The sequence below is a fragment of the Buceros rhinoceros genome, unplaced genomic scaffold, assembly GCF_000710305.1.
Source record: "Buceros rhinoceros silvestris isolate BGI_N320 unplaced genomic scaffold, ASM71030v1 scaffold13213, whole genome shotgun sequence".
Lineage (NCBI taxonomy): Eukaryota > Metazoa > Chordata > Aves > Bucerotiformes > Bucerotidae > Buceros > Buceros rhinoceros.
In genome coordinates this window covers 49,343-62,197 of record NW_010403105.1, presented here as the reverse complement: position 1 = coordinate 62,197, position 12,855 = coordinate 49,343, and the positions used below count along the sequence as shown (strand labels likewise).

General features: G+C 36.6%; 1 protein-coding gene across 1 annotated transcript in view; it reads right to left on the bottom strand.

Moving 5' to 3' along the window:
* NBAS (neuroblastoma amplified sequence) overlaps positions 1-12,855 on the bottom strand; it is a gene marked incomplete at both ends in the record, with an annotated part of 71,699 nt that overhangs the window by 13,683 nt on the left and 45,161 nt on the right. Inside the window, 9 exons of the mRNA XM_010132883.1 lie at positions 1,275-1,387; positions 4,256-4,479; positions 5,399-5,501; positions 7,076-7,198; positions 7,691-7,753; positions 8,443-8,576; positions 9,527-9,700; positions 10,716-10,901; positions 12,275-12,428. Coding sequence (XP_010131185.1) covers positions 1,275-1,387; positions 4,256-4,479; positions 5,399-5,501; positions 7,076-7,198; positions 7,691-7,753; positions 8,443-8,576; positions 9,527-9,700; positions 10,716-10,901; positions 12,275-12,428 — 1,274 coding nt within the window. The remainder of the gene's footprint in view (positions 1-1,274; positions 1,388-4,255; positions 4,480-5,398; positions 5,502-7,075; positions 7,199-7,690; positions 7,754-8,442; positions 8,577-9,526; positions 9,701-10,715; positions 10,902-12,274; positions 12,429-12,855) is intronic.

The following is a 12,855-nucleotide window of genomic DNA, read 5'->3' as shown; positions in this document are numbered from 1 at the left end:
AAGCCCGGGGAGGAGCCCATGGTGAGTCAGGCTGTGCCCCTGCAGCCCACGAGGACCCCAGGCTGGAGCAGGTGGATGTGCCTGAAGGAGGCTGGGACCCTGCGGAGGAGGCTCCTTGGCAGGAGCTGTGGCCCCATGGAAAGAAGAATTCATGTTGGAGCAGGTTTGCTGACAGGACTTGTGACCCTGTGGGGGACACACTCCGGAATGAATCCATGCTGGAGTAGGGTAACAATGAGGAGTCCTCCCCCTAAGGAGGAAGGAGTGGCAGAGACAGCATGTGCTGAATGGATCACAACCCCCATTCCCTGTCCACCTGTGCCTACTGGGGGATGGAGGTAGAGGAAATTGTGAGTCAAGTTAAGCAAGGAAGAAGAAAGGGGCGGGGGAAAAGTGTTTTTTTAAGATTTAGTTTTTCTCAATAACCTGCTCTGATTTGATCAGTAATAAATTAAACCAATTTCCCCAAGTCAAGTCTGTTTTGCCCATGACAGTAACTGGTGAATGGTATGTCTCTGTCCTTATCTCGACCCACAAGACTTGTTGTATTTTCTCTCCCTCCGTCCACCTGAGGATGGGACTGATAGTGTCTTTGGTGGGCATTTGACATCCGTCCAGATTCAACCCACCAAATGAAGGCCTGAACTTTGTTAGTTTGGCTATAAGCACTAAAACATACTCCAATATATTCAATTCCCCTCTTTGTCTCAGTGTCCATAATCATCCTTCCTTTCAAACCCCTGTCCAACAACTTTCCATACCACTGGAGTCAGAGCTCAAAAACAGATTTAAAGTTTTAACCAAGTCACCAGAAGAAATACCTTGTAAAAGTTCATTTCTGTTATCACTGGGCTTTATATACTTCAGAATGAAATAGCCCAGCAGAGACATGAAAACTGCCTATGCATGAGTGTGAAGTACCACCCTCCCACCTGTTCATCAGCACATGTGCAGATTATTTTGCAAATAAAGGTAAGCTCAAAACTATTTCTGCCAAAGTCACTTCAGATACTCAGTACTCTAATTATTACAAAGTCCTGCTAAAAATAAGTCCCAAAACACAGATTCCATATGCAAACATCTTTCTTATCTCACATCAACCGAAAGATGTTTTAAAAAACATAAATTTCTCAGTATGTGCCTGTAAGCTGTTTGGAGGCAGGGAAGGACTCTTCAGTTTACTGATGCAACACTGATGCAATAGTAAACTGTTTGTCATACATGTTTATGCCTACGATTCAAGTAATCATATAAAGAATAAAAAAATGCAGTACCTTGTAGTGGCAATATCTTCACACCAAATTCTTCAAGGTAGCCAAGAGCACGAATGAGATCTAGCTCCTCCTGAATAGCACTCGGACTGTCTACAATAAGTTGCAGACAGCACCTAAATAGAAAGGAAACAAATTTTTCTAAAAATTGTTGAATAAATAAAGTTAAATTTGTGGGAAAAGTTCACCTGTGAATGAAAAGAAAAACCCACAAAACACCCACAAAAGTAATTTACTGTGCTTATGAAATGTCAAAATGTTGACTAGTCCTGTAACACATTTTTAATGTTTGGCACTATATCTTTGTTACAGCTGGGTAAACATTTTAATGAAATTCTATTCTTGGATTGCCACAATCTTCTTCACCTAGTTGTGATAAGAACATCATCTCAGCCCTCTTGAATTTAAACCTGCAATTAATTTAACAAAAGACATACTTAAATATGTAATTATTTAGGGAAATATTTCTCATATCACAACGGTGTTCTGGTGTTGCCATATACTAGAAAATAAATCAAAATTCTGTGAAATGTTGATTGAAGTGAAATGCTGGAGGCATTGTCACATATTCAGTTTCCTCAGCTAGGTTCAGCAAATGAAAACAAAAAAAATTCCCACAAAATTCCTCTGAAGATTAATTAATGCATTCAATTAATAGCATGCTATTTTAAATAAACTTTTCAAAAAATCGTATGTTTTTTATATACTATATTGACATAATTACCCTTCCGATAAATTCTATAAAGAAAACTTGCATTCTGGTACAATGTGTTCGTATGTGGTTTTTATTAACACGTTTAACAAAAAAACCACATGCAATATAGTCTCAATGATTGACAATGGTTTAATTCATCGTGCCATTAAATCAGGAAAGTGGTTTATTGTGCCGTTGGTCATACGGCTATTACTGCTACGTGTTAATGAAGAGATAGACATGTTTACATTGAAAATAAAATTGTATGTTAGCTGCATATGATTTGAAATCGTCACATTTTTCAGAAGCACTGACAATCATTTCAGGGTGAAGTGGAGGCTTAAACAGCCAAAGAGAAGATAAATATGTTCTGCCTAAAACAACTCATACAAGAAGGTTACTAGGAGCCCGACACAGTGAGATAATGCCTCATGGAAATAAGTTAAATTACCATGAACCAACTGATTGGAAAAAAGTCAGAGAAGGATCAAAACATTTTACTAAACAGAAGAAACACATGGTCACACATTCACAGTAGGTATTATAGCTATAAACTGCATATTTTGAAATATCACCATAAAACTGTAAGATAAAAGTTGATCACAGAACCCTTATGAGATATTAAAACCAATGATACTTAGAGTCTCAATAGGAGATTGGGTGGAAAAAAAAATTGGTAAGTAAACACTTATTTTATAATGACATTAGATCAGTTTTTCATAGAACCACAGAATGCTTTGCATTGGAAGGGACCTTTAAAGGTCATCTCATCCAACACCTCCTGCAGTGAGCAGGGACATCCTGAAGTAGATCAGGTTGCACACAGCCCCATCCAATCTGACGGTGAATGTTTCCAGAGACGGGGCATCTACCACCTCTCTGGGTAACATGTGCCAATGTTTCACCACCCTCATTGCAAAAAATTTCTTCCTTATACCTAATCTAAATCTCCCCTCTTTTATTCTAAAACTATTACCCCTTGTCCTATCACAACAGGCCCTCCTTAAGAAGTTTGTCCCCATCTTTCTCATCAGCCACCTTTAAGTATTGAAAGGCCACAATAAGACCTCCCCAGAGCCTGCTCTTCTTCAGGCTGAACAACTCCCATTCACTTAGCCTTCCTCCACAGATGTCCTCCTCTTCAGAGGTGCTCCAGCCCTCCGACCATTTTTGTTGCCTCCTCCAGATCCACTCCAACAGGTCCATGTCCTTCTTGTGCTGAGGACTCCAGAGATGAACACAACACTCCAGGTGAGGTCTCACCAGAGCACAGTAGAGCAGCAGAATCACCTCCCTCGACCTGCTGGCCACACTTCCTTTGATGCAACCCAGGTTGGCTTTCTGGGCTGCAAGTGCACATAGTCGGCTTATGTCTAATTTTTCATACACCTGTACACCCAAGTCCTTCACAGCACTTTTTCAGTCATTTTCTAGTTAATTTACAGAGATCATAATGTCACTGAAGGCCAACTGCAATAATATTCTTCCTTTAATCCCTAATGGAAAATATATAATTTGTCAAACCATAAAAATTCGTAGTAACAGTATTTTATTGAAGAAAACTTCTTACTTTGAAAAAGGATAATTAATTATAAACAGTTTGACTGTATTACTATAGTCAGTACTCAAAAGAAAAACTGGTAACATCATGTATATACCATTATGGATCAAAATGAATTTGTATCTTGAGGGAAAGAAAAATATTTTAACTGTTTTCCTTGTAATTGGTAAGTGTAGTCTTCCATATCTAAATCTATACAAGAATGAACACCCACACTGCAACCTCCAAACCACAGAACATCCTGTTCTGTGCCTGAATTCCTTTCTGAAGAGTTATTTGGCTTATTCCTTAACGTCACTAAAAGAGACAGATAGCTTCAAATGAACTCGCAGAACAGGGGAAGTCCAAAGTAAGAAGAGACATGAAACAAGTTGCAAAATGCTATTTTCTATGACAGTGATGGTAACCAGGTGCCACAGTTGTGGTTCAATCCATAATGTGGAAACGGTTCAAATGACACTCACAAAAAGCTTCCCATGCACAGTGAAAGACTTGCACATTTCTTCTTCAACCTGAATTCTGTAAGAGATCATTCCAGCAACCAGGGACAGCCGTGGTGTACACATACACAACTCTCAGTAGCCAAAGATACTATTTCTACTTACCATGTAATTTACATAAAGAGAAATGCAGCCATGTAAGATTTACCTTCTTTTAAAGGGAAAACAAAATTCAAGTTTTAGTCAAAAAAGCAGCATCTATTTGTATATGTGATAGCTGTAAATATACCTGGCCAAATCCATACAGGTATCGGTCAAACTCGTTGAAGAATTGAAATATTCTCTGCTAGCAGCCAAGACTAGTTCAATACTTCTCTCATAGCCTACTCGGTACTGTGGCTTCCCTTTTGATGAACTTGCTGGATCCACTGACCAAATACTGCAATGCATCATTTGCCCAGCCAAGTGGATATTGTCTATACTGCTAGAGCATAAAAGACTCTCTGTGAATATCTAAAAGAAAGAACAACCATTTAATAATTTAATAAACTGCAGCAGCTTCAAGTAAGTTTCATTGCATGGAACCAACTCCTTTGATTGGAATCTTTGAAGTCAAAAGAATATACTCAGTTCAAGCAAAAAACATAACTTCTACAATGGAGAGTATTTCCACAATTTATTTACAGTAAAGCTAAAATTAACTAGTAGCTAGTTATTTCTAATCCCTGCAGAAAAAAATTAAAGCTTATTAATTGCCTTTTTTATAGTATGATTTAGAGATCAGAAATTATTTATACCTACATTCTAAGGTGTTAATAGGATGAAACTGAAAAGGTAGTTTATTATTAAGAAATTAAAACCAACAACATGTAAGAAGAAATTCTGTATTCCTGAAGAAACACAATATTTAGAACTTAGCATATCAGACTCCTTTAAGTTTCAGTCAAGGATATCTTCAAAGAATACATACTCATATAATGCTGTAACTGCCAGAAAACACCTGTTATTTTCAGGTCAAAGTTTTGCCCACTTCAAGACACTCAAAGCAATCTCAATTCCTTACAAAAATTAATTTTTTTTAAACATGGTCAATATTGCCCTAATGAAAAGCAACATAAGCATTTAATAATTTCGGAGAATACCACAGCTGCATTGATATGGCTTGTCTTAAAGGTTTTAAATTTAACAAATTAAATAGAATCAATGAATCATAGAAGAGCCAGGTTGCAAGGACCTCAAAAGATAATCTGATTCAGCCTTTCATGGGAAAGGGGATACACCTTGTCCAATAGTATCTTGAAATTAAAGTATTTCTTCAGTAGGAAGAACCTCGCCAAACCATCTCACGCTGAAATGATTAAATGTGTATGTTGAGCAACAATATGAAATGAGAATTTCATAATATAAAGCAGTTAAAAACCACACAACTCACCTCATAGCAAGTATCCGAATGTAAGCATGTATATACTTTCTGCTGCATGTCTAAGATATCCTGGAGCAACTCCTTCCACTGTGTCTCACTGACTGATGGTTGCCTATAAATATGTTTTAAGTTATATATTCTCTTCCACAACGAATTTAAAGAAGAGCAGTAGGTAACACTACAGTTCCACCACCAAAAATCTGAGTTTTCTCAAAAGCTATTTCAATCTTTAATTGGACTTTTAACCAAAAGTTATTTAAAGGTAGAATGCTTTTAGTATTAATTAACATGAAATCAGTGTATGTGGTATATGTGTAATATGGTATATGGTAGAATGTGTAATGTGGTATATGGTAATGTGTGTATATTGTTTGACAACAACAATGCAGTACCCAAGTGCTTCTGTTTGTTTTCTGTGAGATAAAGCAGGGATTTTAGCAACCTTTATCAAGATACCCCACAAAGCAGGTTCTGTTAACTTCCAATAGTACATCAGAAAGCTGAAAGTAATATCTTCCTACTGATCCAAGAACAGCTGGGTAAACACAAGTCCACAACAACTAAGGATCATTAAAGTGCTGTTCATGGTAGGCAGTCTCCAAGGACTAATCAATTGCAAACAATCACAGTAGAGCTGCAAGTTTATTTTGTTCCTTAACTGGAATGGTATTCAGATTCTTGACCCTTTGGATGCATGGATCTCTGTTTATCCACAAAGCTTCCTATACAACTTCATGGGCTCTACCAAAACTTCTACTAGTGGAAACACTATGAAGGTTTTTTGACATTATCTTGAGCCTTTCAGATTAAAAAAGACTTTTTTTTTAAGCTGCACAAGCTAGTCCAGCTAATAGTGATTTTCTCATGCGGCATTAGCTTTCATTTTGGCAAAGCAAAGGGTCTCTACAAAAAGTGAAAAAATCAACATTTTTCCTACAGAGGCATCGACTTGATCTTTCTAAAGAAAGGCTTTTAGAAGTCTTAAAAAGCTTTCAGCATGTCCAACCTAAATACTACTCTACCATCACCAATAAACTGTTATGCATGTTTACATGAAATAAGAAAAAAAACTCAAACAACCCACAGTAGTGGCTGGTTTTCCCCTCAGTTCAATCTTTTTATCTGCTTATGCCAAGAGCTGTGTAATAATTCATCAACAGTTGGAAGAAGAGTTAAATGAAGTAGTTCTTAAACAGAAAAACTAAAAAATTATACTGGAAATAAAAGAGGTAGAATCAATACGTTAAAATCAATAAATTACCCTATTGCAAGCACCCAAGAAAACATACCGAAAAAAAAAGACAGTGTTATTTTACAAATCCTACACTCTCCATAAAATTAAATATGTCTTAAAGGACCTTATTTACACTATGTTAACTTTTACTGTTCATCATCTTGCACCACTTTGCAGCTTATGTGCCTTTTAGGCTTGTTTACTTGAACACGAACATATTGAAACAGGTTTGAAGCAAGACAGAATTTTTTTAATATGGAGAATGCAGCCAAAACACTAATGATGTTAATCATCAATTTAACAAATGTGTTTTATGTACACTGTGATCAGTTTGAACACTATGGTTACCTACTGCAACAAACCAGGCAGGTTTGTTTGTTGTTCTCTGACGATAAGCACTGTTACCTTGACAACCTTTCCCCCTTATCTCCCACTCCCCTTTCAATACTAACTTGCGACCTGTGTGCCTCGTCAGCCTAATCATCAGCTTCCGTGCCTCCTCCACATTGTCCTTTGTGTCTTTCACAAAGGAAACAGGTTTCTGAAGTCCATGTTTCTCCAGCAGCTCTGAAACACTGTAAATGAATAATCAACATTTTTGAATCCTGCATAGTTGTACAACTGCCTCTGCTGCAGCATCCTTAGAGCTGTCTCTGACAACATACTGCAAATGCAAACAGTCTCCATAAAGTCTGTAACAGTGTGGATTAGAAGGGTAAATGCATATCAAAGCCTTCTAGGTTTTGATGACCAAAAGCATTACAACAGTATAAAGATCAAAACTAATTCCTCATGTAACCTTCTTCTCCTTCCAAGAGGGAAAAAAAAAAAAAAAACCACAAAAACTTATTCCAAGGAAATTATCTGTGTGGTTTTGTAATACTCAAATAGCTAAAATAATTCAAAATTTCTAAGTTCTGTATACAAAAAAACTTAAGAGATTATCTTCTTGACAGCACTACAAGCAAGATAAGTATTTTTCCTGCTTTCTTGTCATAAAAGAAAGTTCTTGGCTATGATAGTGACTTCGGTAAGAGGACATTATTTATTTTAGCAAAATTAAATACCTGAGAATTTGTTCCAGTTCATCTACTTCATCATGAAGAGTGTTCGTTATATCTGTTTCAGGCCTGCAAAGAAATTAAACAATTAATATTAAATATACATATCTCCATACTTCTAGTAATTTCTTCATGTAATTCACATTAGATAGATATAAACAGTTTGAAATATTCCTTGATGAAAATCAAATATATATTTGCTTGAACAGATTAAAACTGCTGGCTTCTTGCTAGAAGGATAGCTAAAATTGAGAGGGTCCCTCAGTCTCCCAGAACAGAGCTTTCCCTTCTTCCTTGGTCTTGTATCAGGATCTCTCTTCCTACATGTAAGAGATATTGGAAGAATAGTTTACAGCTCCTCCTTATTACTTGTCCTTCATCTCAGTCTTCCATATAGAGACCTCTCTCACACTGCTACTTATAAGCTAAGTGCAAGACACCACTAACTGTACAAGACCAAGACCAGTAAGATAGCACTAACACTTGGTCTCAATTCACCAAGATACAGAAGTCTAAAAAACTAACACAGAAGCCTTGGTCTAGGCTGCTACTTTAAGTCATGTTTTGTTGCATTAGCTGGCAGAGTACATGTACAGCACAAGCACACATATACACATATGACCATGGCCACTCAGATAGGAATAGAGTATTCCAGTAACATCATCTACCTTTTAGTCAATTATTTTTAAAGCATTAATTCACAACTATATTTAACACATATTAAGTATTTACGAAAACAACTAGGTGAAAATGTTTACCCGTATCCTCTTTGTGGAAGGCATTCTAAAATGTCATAACAGAGAGAGAGCTGGTCATCTCGTTCACATCTATAAATACATTCCAATGCTGTAACCATAAGCTGGTCTTGATCAGGAATAATTTTTTGCTGACACTAAGAAGAAAAGAAAGCGCATTAGTTTTAGTTTTCTGTTTCTAATTCAACAGTTAAGTTTCTTCTGGTTATAAAAAGATGTGTACTCCAAGAAAATAAACTGTAGCTGTAATGAGAATGTCTCTTGCTCACAGCTTAGTGAAGTACCTGTTAAAGTTACAATCTGAAGCATAACTCAGCTATTTTCCTACAACGGAAAGAACAGTGATAGTCCTTATACCCTCTTTGAATTTAAGAGGTGGAGACAGTGCAGGGTAGAGGAAGCCAACTACTGCAAACACTGGTCAGATTTATTTAATATCTACAACGTTATCAATACATAAAACAGCTGTGATTTTCCTTCACTGGTTTATTTCTGTCCATGCATTTAGAACATTCAATTGTTTGTAAATTATGTGCTTATCTGCTCTGGAATAATTATTTAAACTGTAGAAGCAGCATGAAATCCTTACGTGTACGGTAACTTCAACTCTTACCCATTAAACTCTTGGCTCCATCCTAACATCCCCCATTTTATTCTTTACATTTGTTGTGGAGAGTGGTGTGGGGTGAGGATAACTTGAAATCTACTGCTAGTAAAATTCCCCAGGAAAAAAATATTAGTGAGATCAAGAAACTCTTTCACATCCATTTTCAAAAAGCAAATATGGCAGGAATTTACTTTAAACACATCACCAGAAAATTACTTCAAAGAAGAATCTGCAATAATTTTTGCTCTACTTGGTCAAAATCATAATTACATTACTCTGGCAATCTCATAACGAACAGTTTAATTGCATCATAACCTACGCTATAATGATTTTTAATTGATGTTTTCTAAAACATACAAATCTTGAGTCCAAGAAGAAGGGAAAAGATCAGAGAGACGATCTAATTTAGAAGATGAACTAAACTCATCAGGACAAGAATTTCCAAAGAAAACAGCAGAATCATCAGGGCTCCATACTTACAGCAGGTTTTGAATTCTGAAATATCTTCAAAGGCAGAGTCAGGTCTTCCTTTGCTAATGTTACCAAATACTCTTTAAAAAGTGAATTTGCAAGACCAGGGGTTTGATTTTCACAGCGGTGAAGAAAAGGGATCATCCACTGATAAACGTTCTTCACGTATCTTTCATCAGAGGACTGGAAAGCACAATGAGCACCACGAGAGAGGGAAAAAAGAAAAGTTCATCCTCATTGTCCAAAACAAGCAAGCAAAAAAAAAAAAAAACAACCCAAACAAAAAAATCAGAACATATTTTGATCAATATAACTGAAACAGTATCTTCACTTATCACGAGCAACAGCTGAAGCCTGACATTCACCACTGCTACTCAGATCACTACATCATAAGCACGGAAGCAATCCACCATCTTTGTGCTACTCAATGGAGTGGGGAAATCAAGCAGTACAGGAGTACTGTAGTCCCGTACAGTAGAAGAGCCTAGCTGTTTTCCTCCTGCAATTTCGGAATGCATGAATGATTGGCTTGCACTCACATCAAAGTAGCATTACTGTTAGTATGCAAGAATAAAAGACAGAAAAACAAATTAAGAGTAGTTACACAAATCCTAGCAAAATTTTGAAAATTCTGAGGAGCTTCAAGTGCACGAGTATTCTCCTCTGGCGCTTATGTATTCTTCAGCTGAATTTCAGATGTTCAATCTCTAAGCATTTTTCAACCTTTCAAAGAAGTCTTTTTCTATTCTAAAATACCACACACAGGCTGAACACAGAGAAGATGAAATGTACACATTGGCTGCAGAGGTAAATATTAAGACCTTCTGCTAGTATTTAAAGACACCAAAAAATATCCAAGGAAAAAATTCAATATTGTATCTGCAGCATCATCAACAGCTACATTGAAGATCGTTTAGAAAGGGTCAATGAAAAAGCAATTCACAGCTTTCAAAAGACTGGATTTATTAACATTTAGTCCTTTGCCTAAGACAAAGAAACAGGTCTTTGAGACAATTGAGTCATTTTAGCTTTTGCTGAAAACAAAGAAAGAAAAAAACCCACCACAATAAAAAAGGAACAGATGGAGGTTCATCAGAAAAATGTCAGCCACTAACAGTATCTTTATATACATAGGATCTAGGGTAACCTGAATCACCAGAAATCAAGGTATATTTACTGATTTTTTAAAAATACTTACATTCTTCATCAACAGCCTCAGCTTTTCAATGTCTTTCATCTCTATGAGTTCCTTCAAAGTTAAAGTTCGATCACCATCAGTCTCATAAACTACTGTCTCAAGAGTGATCAGATTGTCACAAAGCACCTGTAGACCAGGAATATTCCTCTCCATGCCAAGACGAACAAGGGACAGAGCACAGTCCACCTGAAAAATAGTAAAAACTCTTTGCTGTACAACTGTTTGCCAAAGAACAGCTTCAAGTTCAATCTGTGTCCTGTTTGTGTGTCTGTTTTCTTTCCTTGTTCCTTTTTCTTAACAGGCAATTCTCAGTTCCTAGAAGTTTTTATGGACTGTATTTTTCTACATGAATTGCTCTTTTCAGCTCTATAAAGAACAAATGAAATGTTTAATCTTAGTGTATGATGTCATTATAGGCTTTTGACCCAACGCATCCTACTGATGCATGCAAATTAGGAAAAAGCTATTCCTTCTGGAGATACATCACCTCATCTCATGAATGGAATATGAAGGATTGTTTTAAACTAAGATAATCAGTTAACTGACTAAAGTTATGCATAACTCTGCATGTAACATGACTTTTCTACCTGAACATGAATTAATAATTGCATTTCACACAACATGACAGTCTTTTACCCTGGTGACTGAAAACAACTTATATGGAAGATTCTGCTTCTATTTCAAAGAAAACAATATTGGCTGTATCTGAGACAAACATAAGTCTGGAAGATTAGAACGCAATTCCATTTATATGTTAGTAACTTAATTAATCCTTGGAAGTGGCTTTTATTTCCATACCTACTGATAGGCTGTTAAGATCACAGGGAACCATGGTTAAAGTGCCTTGAAGGACTGCAGATTTGCAGAATAAAAGAACTCACCCATCGGCTCTCCCTCATCATGATACCTCCAGCCCACCTCCTTTTCAAGCAGCTAAATTGACTTAAGAAGCAATAAAATTCTGACATGCGTCAGTGATGAGCTCTATTCTTACCTGCAACATTAGCTTTAACTCATAGGGTTTCACAAATTTTTAAAATATGAAGAAAATAAAGCAAAGAATTAGCTGCATGGTAGTCCCACAGACACAAAATAAACCCGCCATGAAGCTATTATGACAGTACTACATACCGGCATAAGGACAGTGACACATGTGACACTTATCAATATATATGATACAGTATCATGTGACAGGTAAGATTATGTTTCTTGATACCCTGTGCAATATTCCCTCCCTTAGTTACAAACATAAAATGTTATGGTAAACATTTTTCAAGAACTACAGAAGTGCTACTGCCTGCTAGGGTAAGCCAAGTGAAATGGATCTGCTGGCTTCCTCTTCACTCCTATGGATCAATTGTTTGGGTGAGTAAACTTTAGAGCAAGGAGAAGTACACTGCCAGAGAAAAAACAAATACTTCTAAAGTCATAATGAAGACTGAGACACAGTGTATATTTTGAGGGAAAAGCATCCCATTAATGCTCATTAAGACAGGATTCTGTTGAAGATGGCTGACCAGCCTGATCAGCCATTGTCATTTCCTCACTACTTTTCTCACCTGCATCGCATACTTTTCAATTTCCTGTGCTCTGCTCAAATACCAATCAGTAACAAGATCTACTGAAAGGTCAGTAGTCCTGTACTTGAGTAACTCAGGTTGCGTTTCATACAGAAATTCACCTTCATCTTGTAAAGTTGGTTCAACAGTCATCCTTTGGAAAAAAAAAAAAAATACACATTTAAAGTATACATTTGCTTGCATTTTTTCACATCAGTCTTTTCCCAAAACTTCTGGTTGTTCTGAAAGAAAATGATACAATAAACTTACCATTACAGCAATAATTTGATGAGACTCAAATGTCGGTCACAGTAAATGTTAATTTTTGTCAACAAAATAACTAATAAGAGATTCCAAACAGATCATGAAAGAATCCTCTCTACTAAAGACAGAGGTATGCCCAACCTCTGTTTTCCATCTGTTCCTCACACAGAGAAAGACAGTTTCGAGATCCATTAACGCTGCTATGTTAACATCATGATTGACAAGTAATGGTGCAGAAGACAAAAAACAAAATTAAACCAGGATTTCCAACAGTAACCCGCCCCCTTCTCACATCCATTTGCAGAAGTTACACATCC